Source organism: Engystomops pustulosus, chromosome 1 (assembly GCF_040894005.1).
Source record: "Engystomops pustulosus chromosome 1, aEngPut4.maternal, whole genome shotgun sequence".
NCBI lineage: Eukaryota > Metazoa > Chordata > Amphibia > Anura > Leptodactylidae > Engystomops > Engystomops pustulosus.
In genome coordinates, this window is record NC_092411.1 from 134318074 (window position 1) to 134337185 (window position 19112).

Genomic DNA, 19112 nt, shown 5'->3' on the forward strand with positions numbered 1-19112 from the left:
AAAACTTTGTGACAATTTCTTTGTATACCTCAATGTTGTTACCTTGATTTCAGTGTATGGGCTCATTTGTGTGTGTAGCAAATCCAGGAAAACTTGTTTTAAGATATAAAAATAAAGTCAGAAGTGTTATATTTTTAAGTTATGTTGAGCTCACTTTGATTCAATGTCTCATATGTAAAGGTATGCTAAAAAATTGGGGAAAATTTAGTAATCTAAATGCTCACAGCATCTTGTAGTAATTTGTATGAAAAAAAACCTACATTACATGCAGTACCCCTTATGTTTTAACATGCATTCTGTTTTTAACACCTTATTACAGGTGTATGGAGAGGGCGGAGCACTGCATTTACCGCTAAGCTACAGTTGCTATTGTTCTTAACCTGTCAATTGCACTCATACAGCCGTCTTGACTTCGACCACTGAACTCCCAGGATGTTATTGGGCATGTTGATCTGTTGCCATGGAAGTTAGGAGTCAATCAAAAGCTCGCAGGTCTGCACCTCAATGGTTTCTGCCTATAGGAATGTTATGAGATGGAACCAACAAGGTTCAAAAACATTATGGGCCTTAATAATCAAATAAAACATGAAAATAATATAATATAGTTACAAACTAAAATGTTAAAAAATATCTTTAAAAAAACTACATTAAACCACTTTCTGTAGAAAGCACATCTAAATAAATAAAAGTAAGCAATTCATAGATCCAAAAATACTGATCCATTAAACTATTGAAATAAATATACCTGATAAAATGGATGAAGCACACAAAATACATCAACCAAACATTTAAAAAAAGACTCAGGCCATCTACAAATAAAAACATATGTCTAAACACATCAAACAAACATGTGTTGATGATCAATCCTCATGTATGTACATACTCACAGTCACAGTCAAGGTGAAATCTACCATGAGTTAATCAAATGACCTAATAATTCCAAAAAGCTACCCACCAGGAGGCGTTGCATAATACTCACAACAACTAATGCTACCACCACCACTCTAACGCACAATTTGATGTCACTTTCTAATGATAACCATATTATAACCACCTTATGGGCAGGACGTTGGCTCAGTGCGTAGCAGCCTTGTCCCACCCAGGTCAACATCTGCGAAGAGTTTGTATGTTCTCTCCCACACTCCAAAAACATACTGGTAGGTATGGGGACAGGGACCGATCTGTGTACGCTATATAAATAAAGGAATTATTATTATTATTATTATATCAAACAAGATATCTCTATCAATACCTTCTTTACCAAAAATAATGTAACCATTAAATCATTACCACTTTATGTTAGGTCTTGTAATATTAATATCCAGAATTAACAAGCTTTATGTCAGTACCTGTCCAGCAACCGCGCAACCACAACCAGGCTTGGTGCTAGCTGTCAGACTAGGTAGGTGGTGGCGAACTCACCCTGCGACATCCCTGCGGGCTAAGGCCCTGGCTAAAGCAGATAAACCACCCTGACAAGGGCGAACCCACTATCAGAAACCTAACTGACGGTCCCTGAGTGACCCTACTAAGTGACAGGAAAACCTACTTCGTCTAGCAGCTGCTGGATGGTGGAGCGGACAGGTAACCGGATTACAGATATAGGTCAGTGTTCACACTGGTAACAGAAAACGACACTAGACAGACAGGAAGATGGGGTAACATTAGGAGATAAACAATACTGAGGGACAAACAACAGACAGACAAGCGGAGTCAAACAAACCAAGATGGCGGCAAAAGTACAGAATTGTATAGCAAATAAAATGGTCAGTAGGCAAAGCAGATACACAGAATAGCAAGAACCGCGATGGCAAAAGTACTAGATACACAGATAGACTGCAATAACCAGCACCAGATGAAGGGCTGAGCAGAATATAAGGCAGTAATGGTCACTACCCCCAGCTCTGACTGACTCATCCTGCCATCACTCAAACCGCAGCTGCAGGCAAAACGAGTACAAAGACACACCCAGCTTTCCCAGGATCAGAAATGGAGCTGTCAATCACAGGCAGCTCTGGGTGTGGTTTTCCAGCAAGAAGCCTGAAACCTGATCCCATCAGAACAATTTGCGAGTTCTGACACTTTATATCAAGACAACAAGATATATCTTATCATATATATATAGTAATATTTCAAACTTTATGCAGCTATGATTTTGGCATTTAAGTAAAAGGGTTAGGGTTGTAACATCCAGCACACTGGCTAATGTTGTGTGCCCTGCTGTGTATAGGATATAAAGATTATTATTGTTATTATTTTTAGATCTCCATTAGTTTCATGGTGTTGTACATTCCAAAGGCTGTTACATAAATGATAACGAGAACAAATAGAAGTACAAAAGACACAAAACTATATTGAACTGGTACAAGTGGATGCAGGACCCGTGAGGGCTCATAATCCATATAAGTTGTGGCTGCTTTGCTCATCTGAGTGCCACAGCAGTGTCAGGAATTCTTCCCCAGCTGCCCAATATTAATGACCTGATAATATATCAGGTCATTATAATGACAAGTTGCAGATAAGCCATTTAATTGAAGTTGTAGAACACATATTAATGTTTATATGACAGTATGTAAACTTTTTTGCAGTGAGAAGCCAGTTGATAATTAGATCATTGTCCTCATTAAGTATAATTGCTCTTTTCTTAGTGCAGGGTGTGTGCACATTGCTAATACTTGTACATGTTACAAGAGATTGTGATGCAGGCTCCTCTGTATTTTTCTTGTGTCTCCAGGGCAGGGTTAGTTTGGTTGGCTCAGTGTCACACACAGATGTGACTCTTTACCCTGCAAACTTACACCGTGACGGCTGAGGAGGAGGAAAGGAAAAGCATAAAACAGAGAAAAAAAACGAAACAAATTCTTCCAAACTAACATTCACACTGAAACACAGGGGCTTGGGAGAAGCCACAGGCAACAGAACCTAAACTTCTTCCAGAGAAGCCAAGTTTGGAGGCAACTAACATTTCTTTCTTTGTACTGTCAATGTTCCTGAGCCTCTATCCCTCCCTCCTTATATATGGAGCAGTGTCTGGACTAGCTGTACTGATAAGGCGATTTCAGACTCAGCAAAGTGTCTGTATGAGTGATCAACATGGAGACAGACTGAAGACCTCAATATCCAACTATTGTCCCCTTTTGTCAGCAATTCCCCTTCCTTCAGATGAAGTGACTCTCAGTAATGCAGTATATGAGTAGGGTCAAACTCTTCCTCCTCTGCAGGAAAGTGTCTAGAGCTGATGTACAGCAGATCCTTTTTAAGTCACATTAGGTAGAGTAAATCCACAGGCAGAGGGAATTGCTATGCTTTCCGCCCATCTCCTTCATACTCCCCTCTCCCTCAACCTCTGCAGTTGGATGTCTTCAGCCTTTCTTCAACTTTCTTTTGGGCAGAGGTAACCCCCGCCTGCCTGTCTATCCCATATAATAGTGAATGACCACATACAGTACCTCAAGAATAGTGACAAGTTTGCCTGGAAAGCAAAACAGGATCTGAGAGTTTATTAACAGGAGGAAAGTTGGGACAGACACTGACAAACTGTTCCTGCTACTGGGAAGAAAGTCACACCGGAGTTCAGAGAAAGTCACAGGAGCATGCAGCCATGGTAAGCTTCTGCCTTACATGATAGCATAGGCAATGTATTACTAACTTCTCTGCTGCTGCTTCTAGCTTTTACAGGGGGTTATCTTTTTATGTATACTTTATTAACTAAACTATATATAGTTTAATAAATTGGGCTGAATAAATAGTTGTGAAATAGACATGGAGATAGACTGATAAATGAGTTTAATAGATGGATGACTAGTATAAAGTATGCACAGACAGTATTTGGTTACTGAGTATCCTTTGCTACACCTTTTGGCCTCATAAACAAGCCAGCAAGTGGCAGCACAGTTTACAAAGTGTCCTGTCAGTGCAGATCTTTGGGTGTTTATCAGGTTTTGGCATATATGTACATAGATTTTTCCCAAGTAAATATTTCTTCAGTATCTGCAGATACTGTTTCATATTTGAGAACCTAAAGGATGCTAATAAAATTTAATGATAAACTTTTGGATTGCCACATCCTAGAAATATTCTTCATTCGATGTGGTAGATACATGTGTTTAGATTATGCAAAATTTTACAACCTCTTTTGACATGCTGGTTTTAACTGCCAGTGCTTTGTCCGATATTGGTGCTCTTTTTACACAATCAAAGCCTCCTATACTTTAATACTTACATATAATGCAGCATGAGTCTGGATGGAGGATGAGTTCATCTTGCACTTATTCTAAGTGGCAAAGGCCAGATATACTGGCTTGGATTTTTTTTTGTTTGTGTGCCTCTCTGCTCTCCTTAATGTGACATGTCTTGTTCCACTGATCAAAGGGTTAAGTGGAGGGAGATAGGCCTGTCACAAATGCAAGCAGTAGGAGATATGGAAAGAAAGGACTGTGAGCTGCCTATACACAGCACTGCAGTCTGAAAAAGTAGATTGAAAAGCAGTTTTAAATCTATGATGGATTCAGTTTTACTGATGTAAACTTGATGGACAGTTGGCATCAAAAATCATCAAAAACTATGTTGACAGGAAAATGGGCATTAAAACTAAAAATCTTTTCCATGCTAACTTTATAGACTTCACATGTTACATGAAGTAGTTTAGCAGAAAGAGACAGCGCCTATCAAATACAGTACAGTAGGTAAATGTTGTTCCCACCTTTTTATGGGGCCAAAACCAAACATAGAGTAATGCTTAAGTTATAGCTACTTGTGAATTAAGACATAACTTTCTGTTATTATTTTTGTATCATTAATTAACTGAAACATATATCTATCTATCTATATATATATATATATATATATATATATATATATATATATATATATATATATATACACACACACACATATATCTATCTATCTATCTATCTATCTATCTATATATATATATACATACATATATATAAAGCCTATTTTATTTACCAAAATATTCCACAGTACTCTATATTATGTATTTAATATTATGCTGACAATGGGAAGTTTGTATTTCTATTTTGATCTGACTTTGCATTCACTTTGTATGTAAGAATGAACGCTAAGGAAGCCAACAGTTTCTAGGTATCAACTGTGATGAAATCCTTTGATAACCTGCAGTCTCATAGCTTCCCTACACAACAGCCTAAAATTCCCTGTCCCCATCCTGCCATAGATACATGTCTCTTGGAAGACAAACTCTGTGACAAGTTCCATTAAAAGTCGTTGCTAGTGTTTCAGTTTACATAGCTCAGCAAGTGTGTTATGCCATGGTCCAGTCTTTATTTAGTTAAGGAATGTTATATCAGAGATGGATGTTTAATTTAAGTAGAAAACATAAGCCAGAGTAGCCGTGACATCTATTGCAGGAATTAAGTTTTGGGTTAAATAAATAAATAGGAAACATTACATTATACATATGTTCTAAGTCTACAAAAAAAAATTGTCATTGCTATCATTTCTGTGCACTAAATTTTCATTACATAATTTAGAAAAAACAATGAAAGTATTCAGAGCCCAGTAGATTAAATACATTTTAATCTGTAAGAATAACTCCATGTTCCAAATTGGTGTCAACATCAAAATAAATATTTGTTGTTGTTGTTATTATTGTTATCTTTCAGGGGCACACACTTTGCTTTACTAAATTGTACAATTTTAAAATACTATAAATTCCCTGTATAGTATGGAAAATATCCATGCAAGGTATCTATAAAAAAAACTATAAAATGTTCTGCAGACTATTTTCAACTGCTACAAATGTTTGGTGGTTTATTCCACAAAGCTGGTGATCCCCACCTTTAGTTGGAAAAAAAGAATCCACAAAGGAAGAATTATTTGGGTGTTTTATTGAACGTGCTTGTAAATGAACAATTCCTAGGCAGTAGTTGTACAAGCTGCAGGAGAATAAAGTGGAGAGATGTAACTACCAAAGCCTGTTTCAGATTGTGCTAGATTCTTTTCTCTGCGCTTTACATAACATTCTGTCCTAATCCTGCGTGCTGTCAGAGATGTTTCATGGTTGTGCAATTGCTGTAGTGGAGAATGCCAATTTGCATTCCAGGAGTGTCATTTGATTACTTTTATCTGCTCTGCTCCAAGTCCATCCTGGACCTCTTATTTCATCTTGCCATGTCACGTGTCAATACTATGTCCTCTTTTCAAGAAAGAGCAGAAAAAAAAAATGTTTACTTAAAACAAGAAAGAAGAAGTTCTTTCATGTTGCTGCCTTAGTCCCTCTCAAACTTGTCAGCAGCAGAATGATTCACTTGGGCCTAGAGAAATAAAACATAGGAGGGTTATGCAGCTCAATAAGCCTATGGAGAGCTACAATGTAGCATCCCCAGAGAGACTTGTTAAAGAAGAGCAGGTCTGTAAAGTTCTCGGCTCTCTGACCTGGTGCTGTCCCCGCAGTTTTCTTATTTGATCTTTTTTAGTGAATTGATCTTTTTCTTCTTCACATTAGTCCTCAAGAGACTACTGTGACCAAAACAACTTGGAATCTGTTGTGGACTAAAGCATAGAGCACAGTACTGATGCTGAGGATATGTATGACAGAGAATTGGCATAAGGGTTAAGCACACATTTTATGCAGTAGGTTTGAGGTGTGCTCTTCTGCATTCACTGTTTTGTCAACAATGAAGCTTTTGTGGAGACGAGATGACGTGTTAAGTGCAGGCTGCATGCTGTATCTTGTACTGGGTTACGGATAACATACGCTATTTGGAAATTTGTATTTTGGTAACCAAGGGTAAATTAATCTCCTTAAACATATTCTCATATATATTCTAGCATTTCTTTAAATATTACATTGTTTTCTTTATTTTGCTTATTAAGTTTAGCTTATTTGCTTTATTCATTCCTATTGCGCAAAAATGTGTTACTAGGCTGTACAGAGACCATGTCCTCAACCTCGTGTGTCCCTGTACTAATGAAGCTCACAATCTAATGTACCTATTGCATTATGCACACTATGGTCAATTTCATAGAAAGCTTATCAGCTATTTGTGTGAGGAAAACATAGTACCTGACAAAAAACATACAAAACCATACAGATGTCCTAGGTTAAATTTAATCCCAGAAACCCAGTGCTGTTTGTCTGAGCCAACATGATTATAAAATGTAGCAACATTTTTTGCACGGATGAAAATATGTAAGTATAAGGGGAATTTATAAATTTTGGCGCAGGGTGGTGCTGGAACCGTGCTGTATTTTTCAGTGGGATATAATTTTGTGGCACGAGGGATTAATCAATTGGCACATAGACTAAAAGGTTTAGAACTCCTTAGACTTGCTTTAAGCTGCTCTCTTTTTGTGCCGCAAATTGTGCCAAAATAATAGAAGCCACCTATATGTTTATAGACATACTTTTACATTTTATCATGTAAGGCTAACCTACAATTCTAGGAACCATTAATGGACAAGAATTAAGCTGATTCTGGGGCATAAAGCAGACACTTTAACCTACTACTAGACAACCCATTTTATATAGTGTAAATTATTTGGAGTTCATATAGAAGGTTAAGAAATCTTTTGCATTGTACCAAAGTTTTGATTATGCATCTTTCTCTTCATTCACTTTAGTAAGTTGTTGTTATCGAATTTTTAAGAGGCAGTGATTTTCATGATTAGGGTAAGTATGGTCTATAAATTTCGGGACAGGCCGTAAAAATGGGGTACTTTTTCCGGTATCTAAAGAAAATGTCAATGTGTCTTTATTAGTTCTAAGCTGTAAGGATATATAACTAATAATGTTTATTATTTGTTTTGTTTTATTTGGCTGTTAAAAATAGCTATTTAAAATGTTTCGGTAAGTTTTCCAAAAAAAAAAGGAAAAATCAGGTTACTAACCTAATAAGCCTCCTGATCTACAGGAAAATAAATTCTCCCGAAACTGTTTTGCAGGTTTTTATGCAAAGTTTTGCTCATTGGTTCAGCCACCCGATGGATACATCACTAGGCCTACACCTTTTGATGTAACCACTGCGACTGGCGTGGGGGTGGGGCGTGGCCTTTATCATATGCCGGTATATGAGCCCTTAGCAACCACAGACATGTCCTTGTGGGCAATGTTGTGATTGGCCAGGTGGGACATGTGAATCTGATGTAAATCCCAGACGCCATAAGACACAGGAGACAGAGCTAGGGGGAGGATTCTTCTCAGCCAGATAGGCAGGGACGTCTCAAATAGGACAGGAGGCTGCTGTGATTAGGGACAGTTAGAAATGTGAAATAATTGCCATTTTGAGGTTACTATGAAGAACTGCTTTAAGCAACTGATAGGCTGCTGTAGAGCAGGACCTGAGTTAGTACCATCATTATTTACAGCATCATTCAGAAGTATCTTAAAGGTAAAATCTCTGTATAGATTGCAGTTCCAACAAACTCTTAAAGGTGCTGTCTCATTATAGTTTGCCATTCCCTCAAAATCTTAAAGGTGCTGCTGCAGTATAGTTTGCAGTTCCTGCATGTTCCAAAATGTAAAAGCCTAAATTTTGACTTTCTTTAAAGCATTCTAAACAGTAAAACTACAGCCTTGGTGCCTACATCTTCCCTGTCTGTTCATTTTATTTCCTTAGTGCCCCTGTTACTTTGGTAGCTACTGCTAAATTGTGCTGCCACTGAACCCAGAACAGTTTTAGTGGCTGGGAATAAGGTATTGTGGGACAGCCAGCGTCATAACATTTTACCAACTCTCTGTCTCCAGCAGCTGAAATAGTGGCTTTTTTATGTGCAGTAATTATGCAATGCTCAGTCAGGACTAGTGCTTGTAGGCGAGATCGGCCAAACCTCTGCTTTTTATCCAGTTTGGGGTATAGAAAGATGAATGCTTCCTTGAGATGGTGTGGGCAGGCTTGGGGATGGTTGTTGTGATGCTGCTGCTTGTAGTATCACATACTTACTTTGAGGTGACAGGCTGCTTTGTCACTCGAGAGGTGGTAGAGGCTTAGACAACTGAAGCAGTTTCCAGTTGGTGTTTCCATGTTTTTTTGGTGTGTCATTCTCTGCAGCTTATGTTTTGTTTGCTGGGGCCTTGTCAAACATGTAGTGCACAGATTGCTGTTTGCTTCAGGGACTGGTGGCACTACATGCAAATGACACATGTTTTGTCTTCTGCATATTACTTGAAAAAATATCATATGGGCTACCAAAGGTGCCTTTGCACCTTTCCACATCTATCTACAGCATTGTGACCACCACCTCTTCCTCCAAATTGGTATTGCCTTTGAGTGATGTTGGATCTAGGACGTTGTCATCATGACTCAGATCTTCTCCCACCAATCCCTCACCACTGCCCCAACATTGCCAGAAAGCTGCAGAAGTTGGCACATTGGTTTCATCATCATCATCTTCATGGTAGATGTCCTGCAATAAACCGCTGTTCATATATCTATTGTTCAACACAAGTTGTTGGACATGTGGGAGCTCTATGCCTGCAACTGGGGCAAATGGATGTTCAGTGCTATGCTGGGTCCACAAGGCACTGTTGAGGTATCACTATGTGTTGCTGCTCTCCGGTTGGGATGATAAGGCATGATGCTAGGAGGCTAGGGTCAATGGCAGAGTATCCCTGTTTCAGCTTCTTCTACTGGTTGTTCTGGTAGAATGGCAGTCTTCTCCTCCAAGCTCTGTTCCCTAACTGCAAGACACTAGGAGCTGGGACTGTTCCCATAGACTTACATTGAGTCCCCCTAATATTCTATGGTAAAAAGGTTCTAAAGTGGTAAACAACTTTCCAAACAGCAACTGGCTAGCTTCTCTTTAGTTAATGATACACAGTCAGAATGTATATAACAAAACACTATAGATTAATACAAGTTAACCCTTGATGTAAAATAAAGTAATATGTGCTGAAAATATCAAATGTCCACAAATGTCCAAAGTTCAATGCTCCTGTAATCAAGGATACTACAGATGGCACATGGAATCCCATCTAGGAGCAATCATTAGTGACTTGTGGCTGAGACATCCTTGCTGTTTTGAACTAAGGGCTTTGCACAAAAGAGATGCAGAAAGTTGAAGACAATATAATGGAACTTGAGACACTCTTTGTGATGTAATTGACCAATTCCTTAATTTTATGTGGCCTATCAATTCTGGGAATACACATGCAGTACTTCACACTGCCTTGGAAAGGACAATTATTTCAAATTTCTAGCTGCCCCTCACTGTCATTATAGGTACCTCCTCCTCCACAAACAGTGCCGGTCAAGTCTACTCATCACTACACATACATTCTTCAAGTGCACTGACATTAACAGCATTTTATACATTTTTAAATTCGTAAATTTTTCGTGGCATTAGGACGAACCTGTCAAAACCGTTTTTTACCCAATCCTCTAATCAATGCTCAGCAGTCTATGAATATAGTTAAAAAATAGCAGAAAACAGTATATGGACTTATGATTTATATTTAGCCCTCACCATACAATAAAGCCAAACATCATGAGATCACAGACACTTGATGTACAGTCATATGTTTCCTCCAATAGACATGGTCTTCCTGTCTGGAAACATAGCTTTTAATGATTGATTATTTAATAATATTCTATGTAGTAAATCATGCTACTATTTTTTACAGATTACTATTGAATTTCATACATTATGGACCAATAGATCTACTATCAACTGAATGTATGATGCCTTAAAGGGGTATTCCCATCTGGGCATTTACATTTAATTAAATTCATTTGCCATATGTAAACATTTCTTCAATTGGATGTTATTAAAAAAAATGTTCCTGTGTGAAGATAATTTCTCATAAATGTAGTTATTCTGTCCCTTAGAAACGAGATACTTTCCTCGGATACGACCACGTCAGACTCTGGCAGCGGTGGCCAGACATGCGCTATAGAGTCCTGCCAAACCAACAGGATTCAGCGATCATTACCACAGGACGGTTGTGTGACATGTAGTAACTCCCGGACAATCTATATATAATAACCTTTTGTTTCTTTGTGCACTCAATCTATCAGACGTGGCCGTATCCGAGGAAGCTATCTCGTTTCTAAGGGACAACATGGTTACATTTATAAACAATTATCTTCACACAGGAACATTTTTTTTAATAACATCCAATTGAAGAAATGTTTATATATGGAAGATTAATGAAACTGAATGTAAGTGCCCAGATGAGAATACCCCTTTAATTTTCAATTTTATTAACTTGGGATTGCCTGTATATAATATTGAATAGAATATTAAAAGTAATTTCTACTGTCCTATTTAGCTTATTTTTTTTCAAAAATCATTCTTACATATAAATCTCTCTACTGGCTTTCACTTTCTCCCCTGCTTCAGTTCCCCCTGAGCTCTTATCTATCACTTTAACTTCTTAGGTGAATAGATTTCACACAAGTCTGACATGATGTTGACAATGCTAGCATGTGACTGGCTGAGGGTACGGCTGCTTCTAACCTTTTTGCTGCCTGAGGTGAAAATCTAAAATGCTGTTCCCCCACCCACACACTAGTAGTCAGTCAAGGACGCAGACATTAGTGACAATAGTGTCTAGCATCTTTCAGGTGATGATCTGCTCAATCAGGAGAAAATCATTACAATTTCTCCCAGTCATGGATTATATCTGCTGATTTCACAATGAAATGTCTTCAGCTCAGTGCAGAACATCTCCACACTGTGCCCCTAAAAAAACAACAACAGTCATTAACAGTATAATGGAGCATGTTCCTAAATGTATATTACCCTCACAACATGACTAAACACACTATACCCCATATAAAACATCCTTTGTATAGTTCCCCAAATAAATTATGGTATGTACAGCACCCACAATTTATTATATAACAGACCCCCTGAACTACAGCACCCTGCTAATTTATGTACACACCTGTTTAATTCATATACAATTTGCCTAATTTATTTATAACAGCTCCCATACACATACCCCCAAATTAAATTATATATAGCACTCCATACAAGGCCACCTAGTGACCGTATAAACAGAACCCCCATGGACAAAATATATAGAGCCATCCCACCCCCAGAAGATGGTATATGGAGGCACGCCACCCCTGTAGACAGTATATCGAGCCACACCACCCCCAATAGACAGTATACAGAGACATACATCCCTCAGTAGACAGTAAAGAGAGCCACACCACTTCCAGTGGACAGTATATAGAGCAACGCAACCCCCAGTAGACAGTATGCATAGCCCTCACCAGTAGACAGTATAAACAGACCCCCAGTAGAATGTATGGAAAGTTTCCCAGGTAGATAATATACACAGCCACCCTTCCCCCAGTAGATAGTATACACAGCTCTCCCTTCACCAGTAGATATTATACCCACAGCAATTAAAGTACTCCACTACAGCATTTTCACTATAAGAAAGAAAGACAAGATAAAGTAAACCTGATCTAATAAAAAATTCACCAGTTACAATCTAATATCTAAAACTTTTATATTATACTCTTTCAAAATCCCTCAAGGTATAGGAAATGCATGCATTGACAATAATAATAATCTTTATATAGGGCCATCAAATTCCATAGTGCTTTACAAATCATAGGGAACAATATAATAATATAAAAAAAAAGAAGGGATCAATTTTTTGCATGCAGGAGTATAATACCTCCAGTTCTTGCCTGACAAGTTCATTTGTGCTCGCACTTTTAATTAATCTTGTGTATTGTTAGAAAAAGAAACAATAAATTAATATTTTAATATAAAATAATAAAAGTTATATTTTATCTGCCAACTAGTCCCTTCTGTGTCCTGCAGGGCGGAGCACACAGCCGGATCTGTGTTGCACCACTCTCATTGTGGTACTGATACAGGCACAGACATAATTGAAATTTCAGGTAGCATGGACTTGCCAAGGGTCCGCAATCTACTCCCTGAGTTGGGATCATCACCCCGCCCCATGGCAGAAGTGGCCCTGGCTGATGGCTCTTCTTTCTACACAGACCAGCCCTTGATACCCGGAGAGTACTGCACTTGTAGGAACAAGCCCTATAAGAATTTACAGGTATCAAGAGGTTACAAAAAGGAAACATTGGGCTGGATTGCCTACAAAAGTATCATTTCAAAAGAGAACTGCTAGAAACCTGCTTAGACACATAAATTGTACAAACAAGTTTTCACTTCATGTAACTAGAATATCCCTTGAATGCTCAATATATAATCACAAAATGCTGTGTGAACTAACAAAGTGTTTTGTGACATTTTTTTTAAAATGCAGAAAACGACATATGTCCTCTATCATGTAGTGTTTTCCTTATGTGTGCATATTTGATATTCATATCATCATTCTTTATTTTGCATATTTTCTGTTCAAGATAACCTTTTGTCTACTTGGCAAAGGGGTTAAATCTATGTACGACGGCAATTTAGTTGCTGTTCATTATAAAAACAGATTGCTTTTGCAGAGTCAAGGCCAGTCTGGCAACGGGAGAATGTTTTTGCGATACAAATTCTGAATGAATTGTACAAATTCTTTCAACCAGATGCAGAGACAGCAAATAATTCTGCTGTCGTATTTCCAAGAGCCCAATACAAGGCTTTTTGTTTATCACTCATAGGTCCTCAAGAGTTTTAAGAACTGCGAGAAAGAGTACAGCTTCTGAATGATAAATTGCATTCTGCTCTCAATATCGCCTTTTTTAAAAATGATATGAAACCTGAAGAATCATACTTTTCTTCACTGTGCAAGCAGCTAATGCTAAAAATTCTTGAATCATGTGAAGTTGGAAGATATGAGCAGACCATTAAAATGCCACCCAGCTTACTTCACGGTCCATGTTAATCAATTGATATTAATAATGACTATAAAAGCCTTTCTATCTGGCTTATTATTCTCTTGTATATGACGTTATGTTTTCTGCACCTGCATGACAGTTTAGATAAGGCTAACAAAGAAGAAAATGAAAGTTAGTACGTGATTTTAGTGTGGCCTTGAACTACTGATAATAACTTCTTTCATTATAAAAATTATGTACAACTGAGAATTCTATATTAAAGTTATTTTAAATACTGGACTTGTTACTTAAGGGAGAAAATACATTTGGTAGACAAATGTATGTGTCAAAATATGAACAAATAAATAATAAAATAATATATGAAAGTCATAAAATAATATAAATAAGTCCTATTGATAATAGCAATTTAGTGGTTATATTATATACAATATTAAATTCATTAACCCCTAAAGCATCTGGACATGCTCCTGACAGGTAGGTCAGGAAATGTGGTCTCTTGCCACATCTGGACATACATGTTCGTCTTAGCGATCACACAAGCTCAGAGGCAGAGCCCATGCCATCCCGAGCAATACTTTCGATCCCGACTGTTAAACCCTATAGATGCTGCGGTCTATAGGGCATTGCTGGGCACTTACCCAGACAATCAACATCTCCTTGCCAGGCACGAAGGTGCTGACTGCTTCCATGGCAACCTTGGGGTCATATGAAGGAACCCAGGGCCTACAGAAGATGCCTACTAGATAATGCTGAATGCAGTGCTTCTTTCAGCCAGTGCAGAATTGTCAGGATTCGGTAAGAGTGGATACACTGGACCACTGCAGGAGGTGGTACTAACCGACACACGGAACCGGAATTTAAGGGGCACCTGGTCTTCACCAGAGCCCGCCACAAAGCGGGATGGTCTTGTTGCGGCATGGTACCACCAGGTCGTTCCACAGGTGCGACTAGCCCGCAGTGGCAGCCGAGGTCGAGGTACCTTAGCAGGAGACAGTCTTGTGGTCAGGTTCAGGCACAGGGTCAAGGCAGGTGGCAGAGATGCAAGATCAAGTCCAATCCGAGGTCAGCAATGGGAGGTCCAGGCAGATGGGAACGGGAACACAGGGACGCAGGAATACTGGAACATGGGAACACAGGAGCAGGAACACACAGGGATGCATGAATATCACTGGGGAGCTTTAAGGCATAGGCACAAAGATCCGGCAGGGTGTGATGGGAGAGGCAGGATTAAAAAGCCTTCTGGGAAAATGGCCAGCGCCAATTAATGGTGCGCTGGCCCTTTAAATTTCCTTGGACACAAGGCCGCATGTACAGAGCAATGACGGGAATCAGGAGAGGGGACAGGTGAGTAGCGCTGGCACTTGGGCACTGGTGAGCCTGCAACCCGCGATATGGGTCATGGGAATACCTGTGATAATAATGCATATTATAACTGATGTAATATGCGGCAATACATAAGTATATTGCACTGAACAAGTGAATAAATGATAAAAGTGAAGAAAAAAATTATAAAAAGACTAGAGATCCCCTAATGCCCAATAAGATTCAAAAAAAGTGAAAATCACCAAAAAAACAGTAAATATTGGGTATCGCCAAGTCTCATACAATAAAATGCATGGTGATGCACAAACAAGCAAATGTCTCACCAAAACACCTCTATATTCTGCAAAACAAGTCAATGATAAAAAGCTAAATAAATTGGGAATAGCCATAATTGGGGTGACCCATAGAATACAGATAGCATATTGGGGCAGATTTATAAAAATTGTCCTATGGTTAGACAGTCTTATTCTGCACCAGATTTATAAAAGTGTCTAATGCTGGAGGATAAATCTGTCCTAGTATAAGGCTGTCTAGTGGTACTCTTCACCTCCTATTAGTTAATCAAACTCATTGTACATCCCTTCGTGGAAGGGTTGAGAAAAACACCAATAAAGATTGTTGAATAATACAAACAAAAATTAATGTAGTCAGAAAAATACTTTATTAATAAAAGAAAATACATTGTTTTTTAAAAACTGTCCTAGATGGGACACAAAGAGGGTTGTATACCAGGCAGCAGGTGGTGAAATCACTTACCGTATATACTCATGTATAAGCCGAGTTTTTCAGCACAAAAAATGTGCTGAAAAACGTCCCCTCGGCTTATACACGAGTCACAAGTTAAAATACCACACTTAAAAAATAATAAACTTATATACTCACCCTCCGGTGGCCCCGATCTGCAGCGCTGCTCCCCCGATGTCCGCGCGGGTCCTCTTCTGGCTTCCGTGCCCGTCTTCTGTCTCCTGTACATCGCGCTGGGCGCCGCCATTGCTCTCTCCCGGGCGCCGCTGCTGACGTCATACTAGGCGCCGCCCGGGAAAGAGCAATGGCGGCGCCCAGCGCGATGTACAGAAAACGGCGCGGAAGCCAGAAGAGGACCCGCATGGACATTGGGGGAGCAGCGCTGCAGATCGGGCTGGATACTTCTGGGGGCAGGCTGGGCAGCACTGTATACTACTGGGGGCAGGCTGGGCAGCGCTGTATACTACTGGGGGCAGGCTGGCAGTGCTGTATACTACTGGGGGCAGGCTGGGCAGCGCTGTATAATACTGGGGGCAGGCTGGGCAGCGCTGTATACTACTGGGGGCAAGCTGGCCAGTGCTGTATACTACTGGAGGGCAAGCTGGGCAGTGCTGTATACTACTGGGGGCAGGCTGGGCAGTGCTGTATACTATTGGGGGCAGGCTGTATACTACTGGGGGCAGGCTGTATACTACTGGGGGCAGGCTGGGGTGGCTGTATACTACTGGGGGCAGGCTGGGATGGCTGTATACTACTGGGGGCAGGCTGTATACTATAGGGGGCTGGCTGGCCATATCTTGGGGGGGGGGGGGGTCTGTGACCAATCCATTTCCCACCCTCGGCTTATACTCAAGTCAATAGGTTTTCCCAGTTTTTAGTGGTAAAATTAGGGGTCTCGGCTTATTCTCGAGTCGGCTTATACTCGAGTACCGTATGTACTCGTGTATAAGCCGAGATTTTCAGCACAAAAAATGTGCTGAAAAACCTCGCCTCGGCTTATACACGAGTCAATGATGAAAATAAATACATTAATACTCACCCTCCGGTGTCCCCGATGTTCCTCGTGGCTCCCGGCGGCTCCCGATCCCTGTCGCGGCTCCCGGCGGCTTCTTCACTGGCCGGGAGATCGCGCTGGGCGTCGCACACTGTGATGCGACGCTGTCGCGGATGACGTCATCAGCGGCGACAGAGTGAAGAAACCGCCGGGAGCCGCGATGGGGATCGGAAGCCGCCGGGAGCCACGACGAACATCGGGACAACGGAGGGTGAGTATTAAGTTTATTTCTTTATCTGTATAGGGGCTGCTGTATACTACTGAGGGCAGACTGTATACTGATGGGGGCAGGCTGTATACTACTGGGGACAAGCTGTATACTACTGGGGGCTGTGCTGTGTACTACTGGGGGCAGGCTGTATACTACTGGGGGCAGGCTGTATACTACTGGGGGCAAGCTGTATACTACTGGGGGCAAGCTGTATACTACTGGGGGCAAGCTGTATACTACTGGGGGCAGGCTGTATACTACTGGGTGCAGGCTGTATACTACGGGGGGCAAGCTGTATAGTACTGGGGGCAAGCTGTATACTACGGGGGCAGGCTGTATACTGCAAGGGGACAAGCTGTATACTACTGGGGGGCAGGCTGTATACTACTGGGGGCAAGCTGTATACTACTGGGGGCAAGCTGTATACTACTGGGGGCAAGCTGTATACTACTGGGGGCAAGCTGCATACTACTGGGGGCTGGCTGTATACTACATGGGGGCTGGCTGTATACTTCATGGGGGCAGGCTGATTGTATACTACTTGGGACAGGCTGTATACTACACCCTTGGCTTATACTCGAGTCAATAGGTTTTCCCAGTTTTCGGTGGTAAAATTAGGGGTCTCGGCTTATACTCGGGTTGGCTTATACTCGAGTATATACGGTATATCAAGAAAATATCATAGTATGATTGGCAACTATGGCAATAAGAAATGGGGCGGTTGTCATCCCGGTGCAGCGGTGTTGTCCAAATGGGTAAGCCATCTTTATTTGATTATTTCCTTCTTTGATAGGAACTTCTTCTGGTATTCTTATGTAGTTTATACTCATACACACTATTGGGCTTCTCCCATTTATACCAATGGATTCCTTATGGCCATAGTTGCCAATTATACTATGATATTTTCTTGATATAAGTGATTTCACCACCTGCTGCCTGGTATACAACCCTCTTTGCGTCCCACCTAGGACAATTTTTAAAAAACCACGAAGGGATGTACAATTAGTTTGATTTTCATGTTTCCCAATGATTGTTTTGTCCGGTAATATACTTCATAGGGTACTTGGTCAGTACCATAGAATCCCTCCTTTTTTGGCACATTGTTACCCTATGTTGGTTTTGTTCAACTGTATATTGATCTCCTATTAGTTGGCTTACTTTATGCCAGAAAACTAGGACACAGTGCTGTTGGTTTTTTTTTGGTGTGAGGCCATGCTCCTTTTACTTTATTTATATAGTGCACACAAATTACGCAGCACTGCACAGAGCTTGCCAAATCAGTCCCTGTCCCCAATGAGGCTCACAATCTAATCAACCTACCAGTATGTTTGGGAGTGTGGGAGGAAACCCACGTAAACACAGAGAGAAGATACAAACTTTTTGCATCTTTGCAGATGTTGACCTGGATGGGACTTGAACCCAGGACCCAGGGGTGGCTTAGTGGTTAGCATTACAGCCTTGCACAGCTGGGGACCAGGGTTCACATCCCAGGGTCAACAACTGTAAACAGTTTGTATGTTCTCTCTATGTTTGTGTGGGGGTACTCTGGTTTCCTCCCACACTCCAAAACATACAGGTAGGTTGATTAGATTGTGAGCCTCATTGGGGACAGTGACCAATTTGGCAAGCTCCGTACAGTGCTGCATAATCTGTGTGCACTATATAAATAAGGAACTATTATTATTATGGATTATAGTTGGGCGGGCTGCCACAGACTTTGCACTTGGGTCCATCAGCGACTGTCGAGTCATACTTTTTGGCGCATTAACTCAACTTGGTGCACTGACTTTTTGCAGTGAAGCCCCCTTTTCCATGATCACACCCCTTTTGTACAAATTGGAAAAGTGCCTAGAATATTTCAGACTTTTTTTGGTGCAAATTACCTCACAATTTAGGCGCAGACAGCTTGATAAATCACCTAAATAGTGTACTTCTAGTATGCTGTTACTTCTCAGTTGTCATCAGAAATAGGAAATGAAATCTGTAATTCACTTTACACAAACAGATACAAATCTGAGCGTGACTGGTATGATGGGTCTGC

General features: G+C 40.3%; 1 protein-coding gene across 2 annotated transcripts in view; it reads left to right on the forward strand.

Moving 5' to 3' along the window:
- The first annotated feature begins 2765 nt into the window (after positions 1-2765).
- BNC2 (basonuclin zinc finger protein 2) overlaps positions 2766-19112 on the forward strand; it is a 407165-nt gene continuing 390818 nt past the window's right edge. Inside the window, exon 1 of one of the 2 annotated variants that reach the window (XM_072154124.1) lies at positions 2766-3604. In XM_072154124.1, the coding sequence (XP_072010225.1) occupies positions 3602-3604 (3 nt within the window). In that variant the 5' untranslated portion in view covers positions 2766-3601. The remainder of the gene's footprint in view (positions 3605-19112) is intronic. The other variant, XM_072154104.1, reaches the window with a different exon arrangement.